Genomic DNA, 20380 nt, shown 5'->3' with positions numbered 1-20380 from the left:
TTTTTTTTTTTTTAATGGCTCAGCTCAGCAAAGGTGGAGGTTGGGGACAGGCACAAGGTTTTAGGATTCCGAGCAGGATGGTCTTGAGGGAAGTGGTCAGAGACTGCTGTGATGTAGAGGAAGGGTCTGGGCACTTAGTACAAGCCTGATGAGCCGGAGCCGCGTGGCAGCGTATTTTGGAGAAGCTTGGGCGTGTCCCTATAAAAATAAACATCAGGATCAGAGTCCAGAGAACTCTGAAGATACAAAGTTATGATGATGGAGTGGTGGAGGTTTGGGGACAGGCACAGACTAGAGGTCAGGTCTGCCAGGAGGGGCTGCATCTAAGACGGCGTTGGCGTGCACGTCATCTTTTATGTATAGAAAGGCTGTTAAGCAGTCACGTGCTGCAGCCGGCTCTCCTCGGAGAGGAGCATTTGTCTGAAAGATGGAAATGGTAGGACCATTTCAATATTCTCCGTTCCTTGGGGTGTTCTCTTGTGTACCCAGCTAGCGGAAGCAGGTTGCGTTATTGAAAGATGGCTGAAAAAAAAAAGAAAGAAAGATGGCTGAAATCAAGGAAAATTGAATCAGTGTAGTACAACAAATTTCCAAAGCTGTCATAGCAAAAATAAGACGAAAACCTCCCCCTTTGTCTTTGATTTTCAGTAAATCACAAGACCCAACCTGATTGCCATCTATGGTGTCTGGGGTGTCTTAGTTGGGGGGATGCCTGGGACTGCAGCCTTAGAAACATAAGTGCACACAGACCTTTACAGCTGCCCTTGTTCAAAGCCAGGTAGCTGTGGGTGCTGCTGAGGCCACCTGCTTGTGAGTCACCTCTGCACAGGTCCCCATAGCCTGGAGGCTGGTGGCTGTGTGGGGAAAGCCCTGGAAGGTAGCCTGTTCCAGCTGCAGGTGGGAATTAGGAGATCTGGCCCTGGCTTGTTAGAGGCCAAATTCATGCCAGCTGCCTGGGGGCAGGGGGCTGTGGGGAGGAGAGGGAGAGGAGAGGGGAGAGAGGAGAGCAGGGGAGGGGGAAGAGGGGGGACAAGGGAGGGAGGGGGAGACAGAGAGACAGTCAGTGCCCCCTGTGTTGATAGCAGAAATGACAGTAGAACCAGTCCTGAGGGGTGTTCTGTGGATGCTGACCATGCAGACTAGAGAGGGGCTGGCAGGCAGAGTTTTCTGTCACCAGGGTCCGGGGTCAGGAGGAAGGGTGTGACCACCCCAGCAGCAAGTTTTCTGCACTCCAGCCCTCACCCTGAGGGTCCCCAGTGGGCTGTGACAACTGCATCTTTACATAAGCCCCCGCTCCATGTACAGCTCTGGGCCCCAGACTTCGTGTAGCTTGTCACTGGTCCTTACCCAAAGCTGATCACATGGCCTCATTCCTGTTTCATGGGACAGAAATCAAGACTCCCAGAGGCTCGTTCTTAGAAAATGTGGCCAAGGCAAGCTCAAGACCCAAGTCTGTCCTTATAGCCCTGTGCGAGGCTCTCGCCTCCCCCGTGGAACCATGGGGGGGCTTGGGAGGCCAGCTGACTTGGGTTCCAGCTGTGCCTGGGCCTTTGAGTGGCTAGGAACAGGTGATTGGGGCAACCCAGTGTAGGGCAAGGCTGTGTGGCAAGAACAGGGGCGACCTCAGTTCTCATTCCCACCTAGGGACTGAAATCTAGTTCCATGTCCCATCGGCCCGTGTTGTCTCAACATCAGGTGCCCTGAGTCAGAGTCTGGCTGCCCGAGGCAAACAGCCAGGTGGGGCAAGAGCTCCGAGCACAGTACCTGGGCTCCAGCTGCTCCACAAGACCTTCCAGAGCCTCAGTTTCTTTAGTGTAAAATCAGAGCAGTAGTAAAAGTCCTTAATCCTACAGTCTTTATGGGTCTGAGATAGCCCTGTGTGGTGTAGAGCGGTGCCTGCTACAGTCACTGCCGCAGTCAGGGTCTCGGTCCTCCTCACCACACCTGGTCTCCCTGTCCACAACTAAGGGCATGACACAGAATCCTCCCATCCCCCTTCGGCAGATCCATCAGCCTGTGAGCTGCCCAAGAAACGTCACCCCTCACCAAGCCTCGGTGTTCTCATTGTAGTGATCAGTAAACATGAACAGGTCAGTGTTCAATATCGAAGTAAATTGAAGTTGCTTTTTCAAGTAAATTGGGGATCGAGAGGTGAGAAGGTTCCACGGCGCATGAAACCACAAGTGTCATCTGGGCAGGGGAGGCCCTGGACTTTGTCATGTGATCAAGGATTTAAAAGCAGCCTACAGCAGCCCTCTGTGCATACCTACCGGGGGAGTAGCGTCTCCATAGCCATGATCTCTGTAGTGCACGGCTGCTTCCTCTGCAGCCACCTCAGAGGACTGTCTCATAAATTAAACCCCAAGGGGCCGGGGAGATGGCTCAGTGGAATAAGTGCTTCCCTGGCAAGTGCAAGGGCCTGAGTTCAATCCCTGGTTCCAACAAAAAATACATAAATAAAAATAAAAATAAATTAAACCCCAAATGGCCCTTTTTAGCCCTGAATTTAGTTCAGGCTGCTTGTGGGAATCAGAGATTGAAAAGGAGGCGCTTCTGCATCCACTTCTGTGTGTTGGGCCTGGAAGAGGCAGGATGTCCCCTGAATCAGAAACGGATATTCCCGGGGTCAGGATGATTTTTTTGTAGTATTTTGTCTTTTCCATTCTGAGTAAGTCTGCTTAACTTTGGAGAAGGGCCCAAGATCTTGGCTCAGAAATTTGCTTTGCTCACTGTAAATCTTTGCATTTTACACATGACTGAACCAAACCCAGGCCTGGGAAGATAGCTTGAAGGCATAAGCACCTGCCTGGCAAACGAAAGGTCCTGAGCTCAATCCCTAGTAATGCATGCCGCGCCAGCCCCGGAACTAGGCATGGTGGTGCACACCTGTAATCTCAGCACTGAGGAGGCTGAGACAAGAGGATCACTGTGAGTCTGAACTGTGTAGTGAGACCCTATATTCAAAAACTAAATAAATAAAAAAGAAAGGTGGGATGGTGCTTTTGGGTTCAGGGCACAAACTCATGAACCAGACACCTTCCAGGTCCGTGTTTGTGGAGAGAATGCTCCATGCTGGGCAGGTGCATGCCTGTGGGCAGAGGTGGTATCCACACCTGGAAGAGAAACTCAGACTCAAGGAGCCGAGTGAACTGCCAGAATCCCCAACAGGAAGGAAGTCCTGTGCAGGGACCCCCCCAGCACTAGCAAGCAGGCTGAACGTGGCCCTGGGTGAAGGGTCCACAGCCCCAGCTACTGGGCAGGACCCCACTTGAACGCAAAGCCCACTGCCCAGCACTGAAGTCAGCACGTCGTTCTGTCTGTTCAGGGCAGGACCAGTTGCTGTCCTGCCACCCTGCTGAGCACCCATTGCCCCTATGTGGCCTCAGGAACCCCCAACAGGGTCAACTGGGAGCATGGTGGCCGAGGGACCTGGGCAGAAGCTCCTCAAATGAACTCCTCCCACAAAGGGCCCAACCCAGCCTTCAGCCTTGGTGTCCCACCTAACCTGGACACAAAGCTCTAAGGAGAGTGTGACACTCAGTGTTGATGCTAGGGACTCTGAGAGCAGGAAAGGGGGACACACACTGGCTGGCATCTCAGTGTGAGGCAGGTGTCCACAGGATCTGTGGACATATAGATGGCGAGGTGACTTGGTGTGATAGACAGGACACAGGCCCGGGTCTGCAGGTTGCAGGCGCCAACCCTGCCACATAAGCCTGCCGCCGGGACACATTCTTGTCGCCCCTACTTCAAGCAGGAGTGCAGGTCTGATGGTCCCAGCCCATGTGCCCAGCATCTCTGCCAGGTCCTTAAGCAGATTTTTTTTTGGGGGGGAGGGGGAGTGAAGTCACTGGAAAGACAACAGAATTCAGACATGCCCTGTGGGTGACAGAGGTGAAGGACGCTGTGATTAGTGAATGACCGCGAACCTGAAGGCGGCCATCTCTGGTTCCCAGCAGCCACCATGCAGGGCGGCTCTTGCATCCTCGAAGGACCCATATGAATTAGTCCAGCCTGCCCATCTCCTCACCACAGGAGGGGACAGAGGGTTTTTCTGGCCTGGCTCCTGAGACTAGGCAGCAGCATTTTGCTCCATGGGAGGCGGCCAGGGGCCCAGTGAAGCCCTCACACTCCCTGCCCCAGCTGCCCCAGAGAAGCTGCTCCAATTCTGCAGGCAGCCCCGTGATGGAGCAGGTCCTTTCCGAGTGAGGAGACGGGCATATAAATATTCCCTGTCTCTGCCGCTCTTTATTTCCCTTGTAAGCAGTGGCCCCATTTCTCCATCTGATGGATTCCCCCTCACAGCCAGGCGGGCGCCCCAGCTCTGCTTCCAGGCAGCAGCCTCAGAAATAATCCTGTGCCCTGTCTTCCTCTTACCTACTGCCCAGAGCCTCTGTCCCACTGGCCTCCGGGTCCTCCCACCACCTGACAGTGGCCCAGGAGGCTGCAGCCTCGCCATGCGTTCCGCAGTGCACCTGTACCTCTGCCTGCTGGAATAGATGGCCAGTCCCCAGGTCAGCTGCACCCAGCAGGGAGGAGCCGGGCCCTCCAGCCCCATGCCAAGCCGCCTTCTCACCTGCCCAGCCCCCAAGCCGGGGTGCACACTTGGAAAGCGAGGCCTAGGGAAGAGCTCCTTAGCCTACCTCGCTTCCTGGCGTGCCGCCGGCCTCCGTTTCCATTGGACTCGCAGGCTGAAAGAGGAGGGAGCATCTAATTAGTAAAGGGACAATCTAATATTAATCACTCCCTTAAAATTGACAAGGGAGGCAGTTCATTTAACCACTTAATTGCTACAGGTTTTTATGGGCTGCTGTTTGCAGACATATTTAATGAAGAAGTTATAAATCTAAGGGAGCTTAAAATTTTAATTTTATACCTAAATATTTTCCTTGTTCTCCTGTTTGTAGTCAATCCTCCAGAGTGTAGTCACGTGGAATGTTCTTTAAATGAACATATTTGCTAACTGGCATGATTTCAGTTTTTAAAACATTGGTTCCAGCAATTAGGCATTTTTTCCAGTTCCCAAATGACTAGAGAAATTCGTCTTGATTATAATTGCTCTTAGCCACGCATATCTAATTTGTGTCTTTTTAAGTGTTAATTAGTAAACAGTTTGAGCTGACATCTTTATGTGTTTGTGTGTTGAAAAATGGGGCTTATTGCTTATTTAGCTTGGGGCCGATTCTGCTAGCATTTACGTCACGACATTGAGGTGAAATTAATGAAAATACATTTGGCAGCAAGAGGTAAGAATTTTCAAATTCCTCTTTAGGAGGTCTGCTTTGCCGGGGCCTCTTCAAATATATGAGGTTACGGTGGATCGGATCTACATCCTGCAGGAAAACAGGAAAGATTTTTGTATCGGTAATGAAATGGCAGAGTCCCAATTTTATAAAAGCAAAATGTTCACATCCCAACACAATTGTTCATTCTTCCTACTTTTGGAAAGCTTTCATTGTGCTTATTAATGTGAACAAATTTCTCCGAGGGCGAGGATGCAGCCGCGCAATCTGCGGTCCCTTTGCACCATCTAGTGGTCGGGCCTCAAACTGCAGTGGGAAACTGCCTTGGCTTGAAATTCGATGTCCCTCGCCGCTCGCCACATCGCGTCCTTTTGATTGCTGCTTTTTTTTTTTTTCTTTTTTTCTTTTTTTCCGACCAGGAGCCTGAAATGTTTAGGGAAAGAAACCCACCTGCTTCTCTCATGAGGTAAAAGTCAGTTAAATCAACAGGAACGAACCTCTTCCCCTCTCCTTTTGTATATTGCTTGAAGACAAAGAGCCTTCCAGCTCTCACGCAGGCCTGAGAGCATTCTGGCCGAACACGGCCTCCTGACATTCTCTCCACGAAGATGTGAGGCTTTGGTGAGGTGCTGGCTCTATTAATCAGCATGATTGGGTCTCTAGGATATTTACACAGCGCAAAACATCACATCATACCTTACAAACATATGTAATTCTTGTCAATTTAGAACAAATGTTTAAGTGCAGGTGGTATATGCCTGTAATCCCAGAGCTCTGGGAGGCTGAGGCAGGAGGATCACAAAGTAGCCCAAGCCTGGGCAACTCAGCAATTTAGCACACCACCGTCTCAAAAAATAAGAGCTGGCAGTGTGGCTTTAGTTCAATGCAATGCCTTAAATTCAATCCCTAGCAGTACAAATAAAATACACAATTACCAGTCCCCTGTTGGCTGGCTTTTGGGTGGTTTATTTGTCAGTACACAGCAGTGTGCTTCATTGTGCCTGTGGCCCTTTCTGCAGGAGAACCAGGCTACCCTTTTGGCCTTCTAAAAAGTCCCGCGCGCAGGGACCCGGATTTGATGCCCAGCACCACATGCAGCCCAGCCCCCAGGCATGCAGAACCCGCAACCAAGACCTGGTGTGAGCATACCCTGTAATCCCAGTGCTGGAGAGGTTGAAAACAGGAGGCTCACCTTGAGTCCAAGCTGTAGAGTGAGACCCCGTACCAAATGCATACAATAAAAACATAAAAAAGGCTGCATCCTTTGAGACCCTGCCAGAGATGCAGGCAGCACGGCCTCCACATCCAGCTCTACACACCCCAGTTGCCTCCCCATCATCCAGAGCAGAACAGTCTGTGAGCTGCTTACTGTCTTGTGACTCTCTCCTGTTTGTGCCCCCGGGACGTGGGGAGGAAGAGAGTGTCCGCAAGAGCTGAACTTTTTAAATCCATTTTTAGGCCCTTTCAAGATGGCCGCTTTTTCTCAATCATATATTCAAATACACAGATACACAATTCAACTGATGTCTTTTTGCCTTGTTATTGAGGTAGGCTACTATACAAAAGTTTCACATTTTTGTAGCAATTTGTCTTCCCATTAATACTGTGTTTTGGTTTCCATATTATTCTTAGATTATAAAAAACACCTACCCAGGGGTGTGTGTGTGTGTGTGTGTTACTCAAATTCAACTAGGGCTTTCACACTGAGCTATATCTCCAGCACTTTTTAAAATTTTGAGATAAGGTCTAAGTTGCCCAAATGGGACTTAAACCTGCAATTCTGCCTCAGCCTACTTTAGTGGTGCAATTACAGGCAAACACCACTACCCCCGTGCTGTTTTGTATTTTAGTATATTAATATGTTAAATGTTTTCCAACTATCCAATCCCTCTGAAACAAACAAGAAAGATCTAGAACCGGCTGTCTTTGATCCTAAAATGTTGCTTTTCTTCAGATTCACTTTTCTCCCGTGCCTTTGCAGTGGGACACCATGGAAGTGGGTCGGTGGGGCTTTTCCTTGACCCTGTTCTGCTCCCTTTATAGAATTCCCCCAGTTTTGACTCTCTTCACTTTATAACAAGCTTTCGGGCGTAGTGCGTCCCTTGTTTCCCCCTTTACCTACTTACACTGACATGGTTATTCTCTAGCTGAACTCTGGGATCTGAGGGTGGGGTCTGAGACCTCCACCGTGCAGCTCGCTAAAGAGCTAAGAACCGTCCTGGGTGCAGCCTGAGAGGGTTGGGTGACGCGTCCCAGGGCCCCTGGGCATTACGCAGCAAGGTGGACACTTTCCTCGCCGGCTCCAGCACGCTTCTCACAGGCTCCACCTTCAAGTTCGGCGTTTCTGTAGCTGTTGTGGACGCTGGCTTCTCTTCCTTCCTCTTTCTTGTCACTTACATGTAAAGAAGCTGCTGCCTAATCCCCAGTCCGGAATTGGCTGCCTCGCTGCCTCCCGGAGCTGTTTGCATGGTCCCGGGGCTCCCCAGGCAAGCGAGCGGCTGCACACTCCGCGCTGCCATCCTCGCTGGGGAGCTGCGCGGCCTCCTGCTCGTGCCCGGGTCTCAGTGGAAGTTTCTGGCGTCAGTGCTCCTCCTCCATGCGGGCTGTTGTCTACCCACGGCCTCTTGTCTTGGTACTGTGCCCAAGAGTTGGCCCTCTCAGTTCTCCTGAGTGCTTTAATTGGTACTGAACAGTAGCTTCTGATAAATGTCCTTCAGTCATCTGTGGAGACGCTGGTCACACCGTGCATTGTGTCGGCAGAGTCCCCAGTTCTGAGAGTCCGAGGGCCCCCTTTCCACTGCCCTTTGGGTTCCGCCAGCAGAGCTTTGCCCAAGTAGTCACCACCACATAAGCTGTGCCATGTGACCCAGGGCATTCACAGGGTGGACCCGCTGGGGGCTTGGGCCTGCAGGGCAGCCGAGTACATGCGGCCGGCAAAGCCAGACCTGTGGTCGCAGTTGTGAGTGATAGTGCCCCAGAATACCAGCAAGCAGAAGTCGGGCAGTACGCTTGTCACCTGTGAGCGTGAAGGTAAAGAACTGGGGGGCAGCTGGGGACATAGCTCAGCCGTCTAAGCGCCTGCCTAGCAAGCGCAAGGACCTGGGTTTGAGCCCTGGTACCACATGCCGTACCAGCCCTGGTAGCCTGGGCGCGCTGTGCTGGCCACCAAAACCAGACATGGTGGTGTACGCCCGTCATCCCAGTGCTGGGGAGGCTGAGACAGGATGATCACTATGAGTCTGAGCTTCGTAGTGAGACCCTGTACCAAATAAATAAAAGATTAAAAAGAATTGGGGGGTGCCTTCCCAAAGGGTCCCAAGCCCCTCACTTTCTGGAAGTAAGCATTGTTTTAGAACTTTTCTATCAGTAATCTAGAAGAGGAGAATCAAGGCATCCACTTTTTTTCTAGTACTAGAGGTTGAACTCAGGACTCAGGGCTGTTGCTCTGAGCTACATTTCCAGCTTTTTTTTTTTTTTTTTTTTGAGACAGAATCTCCCTAAATTGCTCAGGCTTGGTTTGAACTTGAAGTCTTCCTGCCTTAACCTCCCAGAGTGCTGGGATTTGAGGTCTGTGTCTCTTCGCCTGGCTCAGATCTGACTCTAGGTGGCATGCAGGTGAAGGCTGAAATGCCATCTGACAGGGAGCCCGGGCTGCCTGCACAGTGGCACAACTGTGGCAGCCCTTTCAGGAGCAAAGGCATCTGCTCACCCAGTCCTGCCACAGCTGCCGGGCATGTGGCTGACCCCACAGGCAGTGGGGCGCCAGGAGCAGGACACACTTTGCATCCTTGTTCGCTGCACGCCAGGCTCCAGTCCTGCCGCCCAGCAGGCTTTCTCCTTTTTTCTTGCCATCTGTGGTTTTCTCAGCCATTCCTTCTCCTTTAACAGTCAGGGGCATAGGAACTACTTCTCCTCCTTGTAGAGTGTGTCCCCATCACCCCACACTGGCCCTCAGATGCTGTCATGGCCCCTGACCCTCTGCCAGGCAGGGTCAGTGGCCAACTGGAAGTTGCGCCTCTAGAGGAAGTGGGCTCTACTCACCTGGCTTGGGCTGACGTTTTGCAGGACTGAGACACTGCTGTTGCCCTTTCAGCGAAGTCTAGGTAAACGTGGGCCCACTAGGCACTGTGACAGCTTTTAAAAGTTGGTGGCTACCTTAAGCACCGCTCGGGCTGGCGCTCTGTGAGGCTGTGGCCTGCACATGCTCGGCAGAGATCATAGTTCACCATGCACAGGGAAGAAGGGTGTGTTGCTGGGGACTGCCACTGGGCATGAGATTCGTGTGCATAAGTCACTGCCATGGGACAGGGCCATCCCACTGTCCTGCTTAGAGGTGCCAGGGCTGGCCCCATCAGCTGCCACAGAGGACTGAAAATGAGTGACTCGCCCAAGAGCTGAGCTGCCAAACTAGCTGCTGCCTCTCATTTGTGCTAAGCCACATCCAGCGCCTGGCCTGTCCACCACCTACCCACCACTTCCCATCCACCCACCATCCACCCATCCACCCATTATCCACCCATCGACCTGCCCATCATCCACCCACCCACTTATCCACCCACCATCCACCCCTCTGGACTGTGTCATCCTGGAGCCGCAGAGCTGGCTGAGACACCAAGGCCCAAGGCCACCTTGAGCCTGAGGAGCCCAGGGGCCGGGGTGCTTCCTAGAACAAGGGCCTCTTTAGCTGGGTTATAAAGAACAAGTAGGACTTGGCACCCAGGGAGAAGTGCGTTCCGGACAGACAGGACTCTGAAAGGTGTGTGTCGTGGTGCAAGGGATGGATGGCAGAGACAGGGCAGGACCCGAGGGGCCCCATGGAAGAGGCTTCTTCGGCCTACAGGAGGTGGGGCGCGCAGCTCGGCTCCATCACCTGCTCCCTGCCACTTCATCCATGTGCTGGAAGACAGGGGCTTTACGAGCTGAGGTGCGGTCTGTCTTGGCCCTGAGCACAGCAAGTGGTGGAGGAGGACAGGAAGTGGGTGTGGAAGGGGCTGCTCTCAAGCTTGGGTGGGCAGAAGTGGCTCAAGAGGCCCTGGCAGAGGACAGGGCTTTCACATGGGGTGGTCCTGGCTCATCCAGCAGTCTCCTGGGGCCAGACTGTGGGGGGAGGCAAGAATGCCCGGATAGCTGCTTCCTGACCCTCGAGCTTGGGGAAATTTGAGGGGTGGCATGAAGTAAGCTGAAAGAGCAGACTCCGAAGCCAGCCAGCCAGCCCCAAATCCAGCCTCCCTGTCCAGGGTGACCCCAGAAGGATCCCTCCCCTGCCTTGCCCATCCCTGAGGGTCCATGGCGCCCCATCATGGCCTTGGTCAGGAGGCTCAGCCTCCCAGGGACTCAGTTTCATCCCTTGCCCCAGGGAGGGAGGGAGGATTCTGTCCCAGCATTGCCAGGCCCTAGGGACTTGGGACTGGCAGGTCCTGCTGCTCTCATCACCTTCCTAGAGGCCTAGGGACGAAGAGCATGAGCGATCCACAGCCCGAGCTGCAGGCCCTGCTGACAGCTGTCCCCGAGATGCAGCTGTTGGCTGAGGTAGCCTTAGCTCCAGAGCGTTGTAGGACCTGACACCACCCGCTGTCCTGGCTTCCCCGACCCTGGTGCCCCCAGTCTACATGGACCAGTGGCCTCTAGGCAAAGCACATGGCTTCCCACCTCCAACCCCATCTTCGTGTCTCTGGAAAGTCGACATCCAAGCAAGGAACAACGACTCAGTGGGGAAAAGAGAGAAGAGCCAGGCCACAGGGTGCCCCTTCCCTGCTCTGCCCTCTGCCTACCCTGCACTTGCCAGGGAGTGGACATGTCCAGGTGGTTCCAGACCTGGTGGTTGAGCAACATTTACCTTATTAAGCATAGCTGCCCATGCCTGCTCAGTCCTGGTGCCAAGGAAGCTAAAAACCATCCTAACAACCACCTTGGCCCCCTAGGTGTGGTTGGTCACAACCTCCTACAGTCCCAGATACTGCAGAGGTGAGCCAGAAGTTTGAGGCCAGCCTAGGCTACATAGCAAGACCCTATCAAAACAAACAGGGCCTGCCAAATAGCTCAGCGGATTAAAGTAACTGCAAGCAGGCGCAGGGGCTGGAGGTTCAATCCCTGGGCCTGCCCTGCTGACCCCAAGATGAGCCCTCTGCACCTCGCCCTGCCGGGCCCAAGATTGCCACAGTGCCAGCCGGCCTCTGCTCCCTGGTCTGTCCACACCCCGTGCCCTTCACCTGCTGCAGTTTCCTCCAGCTCAGCCCCCAGCCCCTCCGTCCTCTCCAGCCCTGAGCATGGCTGCAGCTCACTCTGAGGGCTCAGAATGTCCTGTCCTCTCCTGGCCTCGGTTTCAGCTGCAAAGCTCGGGTGCTGGAAGCAGCATGCCTTTCTCACTGGGACTTCTGGCGGATGCATGACTCGACTGAGAGTACCAAAAGGAAGGCCTGTGAAGATCCGGTAGAGAGGGACATTTGACCTTTCCCTCCCTGCATTAGGTGTTCAGTTAAATGTTTCCAGGCCATGCTTTGCCCAATTGGCCACTGAAATCACCCAGCACTGGTACGCAATGCCTTCCCCCACCCTCATGGGCCCAGGTATGGCTTTGGCGAACACGTTCCTGCCAGCTTGAACCACCAGTGGTACATGTGTGACTGTCCCATGGGGTGGCTGTACAACAGACGGAACTGTCCCATGCCACCAGATGGGACAGTCACACAGATACCTCTGGTGGTTCAGAGCCTCCTACAGCAAAACACAAACTATGGCCTGTCATGAATGCACTAAACTGCAGTTCTGGTGCATAGCCCAGGACTGCTGGCCTCCTGGCAGGGTGCTGTCACACACATGGTCTCAGTGGGTTCGTGACCCCTTTGTGCACAATCAGGCAGAGTCTGAGTGCCCCTTCCGTGAGGAAGCTGGGGGCTCCAAGGTACGGGTCAAAGCTGAAGTAGGCACCTCCTACCGACGGCATGCTGGCCTCTCAGTGGGCAGAGCCTTGTGGAAGCTGGGGCTCAGGCTGCCAGAGGGCCCCCCAGGCCTCCAGGAAAGGCCTGCGGAGCTCCTGACAGTGACGTCTCTTTCCTGGCCACGGCTGCGTCTACATGGCCATGTGGCTGCAATGGCATCCTGTAGCCACCAGAGGGCTGCGCGGCCTGGCGCTGCTCAGCGGGACCAGGCTCTGCGAGCCAAATGCTTTTTAATGGAAAATTTTTTTAATTCAAAAAGGATTTGCTGTTTGTAGTCGAGTGCAGGTTTTCCTTATGCGGGAGACTAATGTCTTGAGTAAACAGATTCAGGCCCAAATCCACCTTCAAAGGTACTCGCTGTTTGCCCGAGGGACTGAAAGAGCTTCCAGAAGCGGTCTTAGTCTCTTGGGCAAACATTTTGGGGACCGGCAATGCTGGGCAGAGGACAGCGTCTGTGGGAAGGTTATCCTCGGCCTAAGGGGGATTATGTCAGGGGACATATGTTGAAATTTCATTTGGGGAGTTAGGGAAAACAAGAGCTGCGGGTGTTGCTTTTCTATAGCCAAGATAACCTAAAGCGGGGGGATCCCAAGGGAGAGGTGGGGGCCATACAATCTGTGTGCTCCCCACAGCCCAGCCCCTAGGTCTCCATGCGCTCAGGCTGTGGCTCAGGAGGCGGCAGGCAGTGCCTGTGACAGCTCCCAGCTTCGCAGCCCGGAATTTAGCGGGTCACGTTCAGGGCCCATCTGCACCTTCCCTGTGGCCCAGCCTCGCTCTTGGCCATGAAGACTGGTGTCCCCTCCCCCTGCTACCCCAGGACCTCTGCCTGGTCAGCCGTTTCCCCAGCCTGCTCTCCTGCCTTGATACTGCCCTTGCGCAGCCTCAGCTGGGCGTCACTGCTTGTGGCCTGGCCTCCCACCTGCCCTGACATAACAAGGTCTCTTGCTGGCCCCAGCACCTACTTACCTGGGAGGGATTTGAAAAATGCAGACTCCGGGGCCTACCCAAGTCCTCTATCCTGCGTGGGGTCTGTATCTCAGGAGCCCAGGGCACAGAGTTCATCAAGATTGGGAGCTGCCATCTCAGCCCTTGAATATGCTTCCATGCTCCTGAGTGGAGCTGCCTTCTGCGCCGTCCCCACCCTGTGTGTCTCCTGGGCCTGGGTTGGGGTGACTGTCCACACCACCATCCCTCAGGTACAGGTGCTATGATACCTACCCATGTGCACCTGCATCATAGGTCTATTGCTGTGCGCTGCTGCAGTGCTGTCGCCTGCTGGACCCCTTCTTTGCTCTAGAGACAAGAACGCCACTTGTCCCCACCCTCCCTGTTTCCTCCCAGGGTCCCATGCCTCTGAGCCACCCTTCAAAGTGGCATGTTTTCTGGGCTATGTTAACAGTGCCTGCTCCACTCCCCACCGCCCTGAGGGCCCGAGGGACAAGAACTTCCTGGGGCTTAGCACACAGCACAGACCAAATTCAGTCCACGGGTACAAGGAGGCTTTGCCACTACTGGCAGCCTGCATGTATTCAAGGAGCCACCAGGTGGCAGCATGATGCCAGCTTTTGCGGGTGCCACTGTCTGGGGCTGCCAGCCTCCTGCCTCTGATGTCTAGATGGTGGCCTGGGCCACTAAACAGCAGGAACGCAAGATGCCTGGGACTGCTCTGGTGGCTCTGTTCTGTCACCCCAGCCTCTCATCAGGTTTGGGGTCACATCATAGGTCTATCGCTGGCCAAGGGGAATAGTGGTCTCTGGCAGCAGGAACCAGAGGAGATATCCTGTGGGCTGGTGGGTAGAGAGTAGCAGCACAAGTTGGCACAGATTTGCACTGGCGTCAGGGCTTCGGGCACTGCTGGTGCTGAGTTCTCACCTTGTAAAAGCAACCAGCAGTCCCCCCCTCAGCCTGCCCCCCAAGGTGTGTTCCTGCGCACACACATCTGTAGCTCCAATTCATCACCCTTGCACATGTGCGCACTGCTCCCAGCCATTGCTCTAGTGGACACTCGGGGGCCACGGGCGCCCAGCATGGCCACGGCATCCTCTGTGTCCCCTGGACTGACTGCCTCTCTGTCCCCACTCTGTCTCCCTGCAGTATGAGTACAGCTTCCGCACAGAGCAGAGCGCTGCCGCCAGGCTCCCGCCCAGCCCCACCCGGTGCCAGCAGATCCCTCAGTCCTGAGGCGCCAGCGGCCTCCTTGGGCAGAAGACGCCTCCACCCGGTGCCCACACTACTGACGCACGGCTGGGGCTGTGGGCCGTGCCCCCGCCCACCCTCCCGCCGCTCTTCCCGCCTGCCAGCCCCCTCCCACGTTGGCCACGCCCCTGGGCAGCTGAGCGTCACATGCGGTCATCAGCCTGCCTGATGGGACCCCCTAGCGTTCCTGGGGATGTTGTTCGTAACCACAACTAATCTGTGTATGCCGTAGCAACCCACAGCTCCTCGCGGTCTGTGTGACGAGTCGCGCTGCAAAACTCCCACCCATCACTCCCAAGGTTCCCTGTGACACCCACTGGCTCCCCTCCTCCTGACTGCCACCTCCATGGCAGCCCCACAAAGCCATTCTCTCCCTCCTGGAAGACCCTTGGCTTGGCTGCCTCCCATGGGACCTCCTTGGACCAAGCGTTTCCAGGGCACAAGTCCCTCTCACTAACAGGGTCAGGGCCCAGCATCTCACCACAGCCCTGCAGGCCAGGACCCAATCCTGCCCACCTGTGGACCCCTGTGGCATCTTCACCTGGCCCACACACTGGACATCCAGGGCTGGACAAGTGCCAGCCCCTGCCACCACCCCCAGAGGGACCTCACTTTCTGGAGAGACAGCTGTGTGACCCAGCGAAATCCTGGATAAGCGCGGCTGCCCAGGCACCAGGCATATACATACCCCCTCTGCCAAGGGCTCCTCCGCAGAACACCCGTGTGCCAGCCACAGCTCCACCTGCCTCTGCCAGTGCCCTGACCCAGTGACCACAGGACATGCCCTGAGTGTTCCCATCCCTGGAGGGTCATGGGCTCCCGGCTGCCTACAGAGCCACAGCATCTGCCAACAGCACCAAGTTGCTCCAGAAAGCCCTGTGCCCTGCACCACCGGGCTCGGGCCAACACCAGTGTTTCCCTCGGAGGTGCCTGTGCAGCCCATGCCCAACTGCCAGGAGACCAGGCTCACTGCCCTCTTTGGGGCCTGACCTCACCCATGGGCTGCTTTACTCAGACTAGCTGTCAGGGTTCGTCTGGGCTCCTCAGGAAGTGGGTGTCTAACATCTCTAGGTCCCCACAGGGGGCTGTGGGCATAGGGACTTCCAGAATGATCAGAGACTGGGGTATGGTGAAGACCCCTGGCTGTCGCTCCATAGATGTACCCAGGGCACCCAAGAAACAGTGGCCGGTGGTGCTGGCCAGGAGCTGGGCAGGGCCCAAATACCTCATGCACCAGTGTCAGGCCCACTGTCCCTAGGGCCCCTCTGCCACCACCAGCCTTCATCTTCATTTAGTACCTCCTCATTTCTGGGTGTTGGGACATGGTCGCTTGATCCCCTTCCACAAGACCTGCCTAGGCTACCACCATGGAGGGCCATCCCATGCCACCAAGCACTCAGCTCACCTGCCAGTGCCCAGAGGCCCAGGGGACCCATCTCAGGGCTGGTGCTTAACAGGACAGAGCAGACAAGCCCAGCCCAGCATCACTGCTAGATAAGCTAGCTGTGTTCCGGGGGCACCGGGGCACCTAGAACCTGTGTCTACTGCTGATTTTGTGGAGGCTGACCCCAAGCCAGGTGCAACTGGCGGCCCAGCGGAGAGGGGTGATGGCCAGCAGGCTGGGGAAAGTGGGAAGGCTGGGAGCAGAGCTTTGGGCTCTCCTGCCCTCTTCTCTTGGTTTGTGCACTTTGTCCTCAACCTCTTTCCTTGTCCTTGAGTCCCCAGATGGAAAGCAGAGTCTCACGGCCCAGGGAGGCTCAGAGGTGGTGGCATGGGATCCCTTGTCCGAGATCAGAAGGCAAAGCGAGAGTGGCAGCAGGAGACAGGAAGGGGCACCCGGAGGCCCCATCGACGCTGGCCCAGAGCCCCCAGGAAAAGCACATACTCCAGTGAGCTGGAGGGGCTTCTGTGGTGTTGTAGCCTTAGCTAAGGGCAACCTCAACTGTGACTGTTGCGCTCATGACAGCTTAAGCTAGCTAGGCCGGGACAGCGTTAAGGATGTCTCAGTGTCTGCGGTGATTTTAGCTGCTCCCAACTCTCTGTGTCTTGCCTTCTGAGAGGCAAGGGAGGATGAGCGAGCCAAGCACTCATGTGTGGGTTCAGGCAGGCCACAGAGCCAGGGTGGGGCTCGGGCCCACATCTAGGAGCCCGCAGCCTTTCAGGTCCCAGGGGAGTCCTTTCTCCACCACCCCTCTGGCCACCATGGAAGAGAAGCACAAGGATTCTGTTGGAAATGTGAAGGGCCACAGCCTCTGCCCTGGGTCCCCTCTGGTTTGTCCCCCAGCTGTTGCTGTCCCGGCTCAGCACCCACTGTTCTCCTGAAAAAACTAACCAGAGCACAGCCTCCCCACCCTTCCCCTTGAAAACTCCATTTCCTTCAGAGGGCCTTGGAAGTGGTGCAAGGTGGCAGGGAGTCATGGGGTCTTCCGGGTCCACTTGGCAAATTTCATCGTCAGGCCTTGTTCCCCACCCTGAATCCAAGAATAATGCCAGCCACACCCTCTGCCACTTGGAGAGATGGAAACCTGGCCTCGGTGAAGAAAAAATGGGTTCGACCCACACCTGGCCCTGTGGCTGCCTGTGGCCGCACTCTGCACAACCACAAGCTGCGGCCACTGCTGTGGCCCCTGGAGAAGGCAATGGGGGACCCAAGGACACACGCTGGCTGACACCTCTCCCCGCCGAGCAGTCTAAGCACATTTCTCCTGCGGTTCCCCCTAAAAGCACCTGGCACCAGATGTCCTGTCCCACTCCTTACCGATGAGGGACCTGAGATGGGCATGTGGGCACAGGCTGGCAGGCTGCAGAGGGGGTCTGGCCCCATGGCCCGTGGGGCCAGCATCTTCTTGTAAGCACAAGCTCAGGCGGTCACTGCTCCCAAGCCCATGATGGACTTCCGGCTGCCACCGCAACTGCGGTCCCCTCATCACACTGTGCAGTGGGCATGGCGTGCAGGTCAGGATCCCCCTCCCTGCTCTTCCATATAGCCAAGGGCTTGCAGGCTGCTGGCTGTCCTGTCATTTGCCACACGTGGGAACACCCAACCTGAGGCTGCTAAGAGCCATGTGAAAACAGCGCTCATTGATCGGTTCGTGGTCTGCCTGACCTGAGGCCGGGCCCTGCCCACGCCCAAGCCTGTCTGGGGCAGCCTGGCACCTCGGGCAGCTGACTTTCTTCATCTGTTCCAGGCGCAGGCCTGGGGGCTGCTGCAGCCTTCTCCACTGGAGATGGGGCTTTGTCCTCCTGGCAGAGGGTCCGCAAGCTCTGTGCTCTGTGCCAGCTCCAGACAGGGCCTTAGGAAGGCCTCTTTACTGCATATTTATTCAAGGTGACTCTGTACTTGGCAAAGGGAAGATTCACTGTGTGATTGTCTGTATTCTTAATATAATTTGTTAAATAAACGTTTGTTTTAATCCTTTTCCCGGGTTTGCTGTTGTGTGTCAGCCACCAGAGGTCAGTGTCCCTCCAGGATGCCCGGTGGGCTGCCTCCCAGCTTCCCTCCAGCAGGAGGGCCTGGCCTGGCCTTCCAGCCTTCTAGAAATAGCTGCTCTGCCTCCTTTGGTTCCAGTGACCTGGTTACCGGCCGGCTGAGGAATTCAGGACGGCTGCAGGGCCCAGCTGTCGTCTGGCTGCAGGAGAAGGAAGTCCCACTGACCCTGAGACGGGCCAGCCAGGAATGCCGAGCTCGCTTTCATCTCCCGTGGCCCCGAGCTCTGTCTGTGGGGTGCAGGGTACGTCTGGCTATCAGGGTGTCAGGAACGCTGCTGCAGCTCCCGTCCTTCAGGCCTGTCCCGACCGACCGTTCACCTGCCGGCAGGACGCCACTCCACACGGGCAGAGGCGGCTGGACAGAGGCGGCCTGGGGCTCCGGAGAGGCGCCTGCGGCTCGGGTTTCACTAGCTGTGCTCTCAGCCTCCCTGCCGGTGACCTTTGCCTTTCTGGACTCTCATCTCAGCCTGGGCTGTCACTGCCTGTAGCTCCTTTCACTCCAGGCAGGAAGGAGCCACCCTCAGCTCAGCACTCGGCTCCAGGGCACAGGGAGGGCCCCCAAGAGTGTGACCCCTCCAGCCCTGCCCTCCCCCTCTGCTCCCTTACCCCACCATCTCCCAGATCCCCACTACAGCCACAGGAGAGAAGAGCAGCCATAAGGGAGGATCCACAGCTCTCTGCCTGCTGGAAGAGCCACCGGTGCCAGCTGTGCCACCTTCTGACCTGGCGATCTTCAGCTCATCCCCAGTACCACCATCAGAATGGGCAGCTGGCCTCCCTCCAAGGCTTCTGGGAACGTGGCAGAGTGCATGGGCAGGACGTGGGCATCCCACAGAGACAGCCACACAGCGGCTCACTCTCCAGATCTGGGTGCTGGGCCAGGCCTGGGGATCTCAAGCCCTGCGGGGTGCGGGGACGGATGGATGCCCAGGCTGGCGGATGCAGTCTGCATACAGCAGCCAGACCGTGCAAGCTGAACAATCATCCCCCCCCTCGAGGAAGCTCACAGGCCCAAAGCACCATGCCACCGATGCAGCCAAGCCCCAGGAGCCAGGCCAGGCTGCGATGGCTCCTCCTGCCCACGCTGTGCCTCCTCAGCCTCCGCCCTGACACTGTGGGATCCCCACTGTGCACCCCAGCAACACGCCCATGGAGGATTGCTCAAAGCCTATTCAGTTTCCATCTCATGATCCCCAGTCCAGAGTCCCAGCACAGGCAGAGGGGTGGCTGGGCACATGTGGCCCGTCTGCCCCTGGCAGCTCTGGTGTGCACACACAGCATGTGGCTCGGGTCCCACAGGTTCTGACCCTAAGGGGAGGGCAGGGTTCTTGCCGGGAAGAGGGAAAGAGCAGGGCTCCTGAGGAAGAAAGCCACTCCACCTGCAGTGCTGAAGAAAGAGGCCATGGGTGGGCGGGCAGCATTCATCTACCCTCCATCTGGGTCTCACTGTGTGGCGCCCACTCACTCCACCCAGCCCTCCCCGTGCCACTCCTCTGGCCGCCCACTCCCAGCTGAGCTCCCTCTTAGACATCCCCTCTTTGATTTGCAATTTCACCGGCCTCTGCGAGCTCCAGCCATGTTATTCCAGGGGCTACCTACAGGTCTCTACCTGGGTACCCAGAAGTATGGTGAGCCTAGAACACCCAGAGTTGAGTGCACCCTCTTATTTGAATCCTGAACTGCTCGTCCTCCTCCTGTCTTGCTTCAGGACACCCCTGCCGTCACCCCCAATCACACATTCTGCACCTGGTGCCCCTGGGGCCACCCTGCTTACAGCTGGACAGCTCCGTCCCCTGTATGTCTTTAACCCAAGTCCACCTTCATGGCCTCAGCACCCCTGGGACCCCTCAGCTGGGCCCTCCCTCTCGGGCCTGAATCCCTTGTGGCTCCCCAAACCACATTTGCTTATGCCAATCCCTCTGCCTAGAGTGTTCCCCCCCAACTTTTCTGCCCCATAAACTTCTATGTCGTCCCCCGCCCCAGCTTCTGCACTTCTTCTGTGATAACCATTTTGAAGATGCCAGAGACTTGGTGTGAGAGCCATGCCTCAAATGGTTCACCTCAACAAGGTCCTGGTGCCAAGCCAGCTAGTCCACAGCGGTGCTGGTGGGACAAGAGGTGACTGCATGGGCTACCTGCTCTGAGCCTAGCACCCAGTTCTGTGGAGGCCAGAGAAATGGGGAAAGGGGCCAGTGGCTCACAGGACCCAACACTAAAGCTACAAGGAGCTCGTTTGGGTCCCAGAGACCAGGAGCCAGCAGCAGGCTAGCCTGAGAGGCAGCAGGCTAGGCTAAGAGGCACTGTTAGATTTGGAACCTTTAGGAAGTAGAATACAGTGGGAAGAAATGAGGTCACTGGGGGCCTCCCCAGGTCCGCCTCTCTGTGTTTGCTCCCTAGCTGCCATGAAGGGAAGAGGCCTCTGCTGGCCTGACCTCCACTTTGATGTTCACCTCACCACAGTTGCAAAGCAACTGAATTCTCTTTTTTTTTTTCTGGAACCGGGGATTGAACTCA

At 55.9% G+C, this 20380-nt stretch overlaps 1 protein-coding gene across 1 annotated transcript in view; it reads left to right on the top strand.

Moving 5' to 3' along the window:
* The window catches only part of Mvb12b (multivesicular body subunit 12B), a 166995-nt gene extending 149209 nt beyond the window's left edge, over positions 1-17786 (top strand). Inside the window, exons 9-10 of the mRNA XM_023701623.1 lie at positions 2531-2547; positions 14276-17786. Of these exons, the coding sequence (XP_023557391.1) occupies positions 2531-2547; positions 14276-14362 (104 nt within the window). The 3' untranslated portion in view covers positions 14363-17786. The remainder of the gene's footprint in view (positions 1-2530; positions 2548-14275) is intronic.
* The last annotated feature ends 2594 nt before the right edge of the window (positions 17787-20380 follow it).

Source organism: Octodon degus, unplaced genomic scaffold (assembly GCF_000260255.1).
Source record: "Octodon degus isolate 3935 unplaced genomic scaffold, OctDeg1.0 scaffold00138, whole genome shotgun sequence".
Classification (NCBI taxonomy): domain Eukaryota; kingdom Metazoa; phylum Chordata; class Mammalia; order Rodentia; family Octodontidae; genus Octodon; species Octodon degus.
Note: the sequence above shows the minus strand (reverse complement) of the source record. Positions and strands in the feature narration are given on the sequence as shown.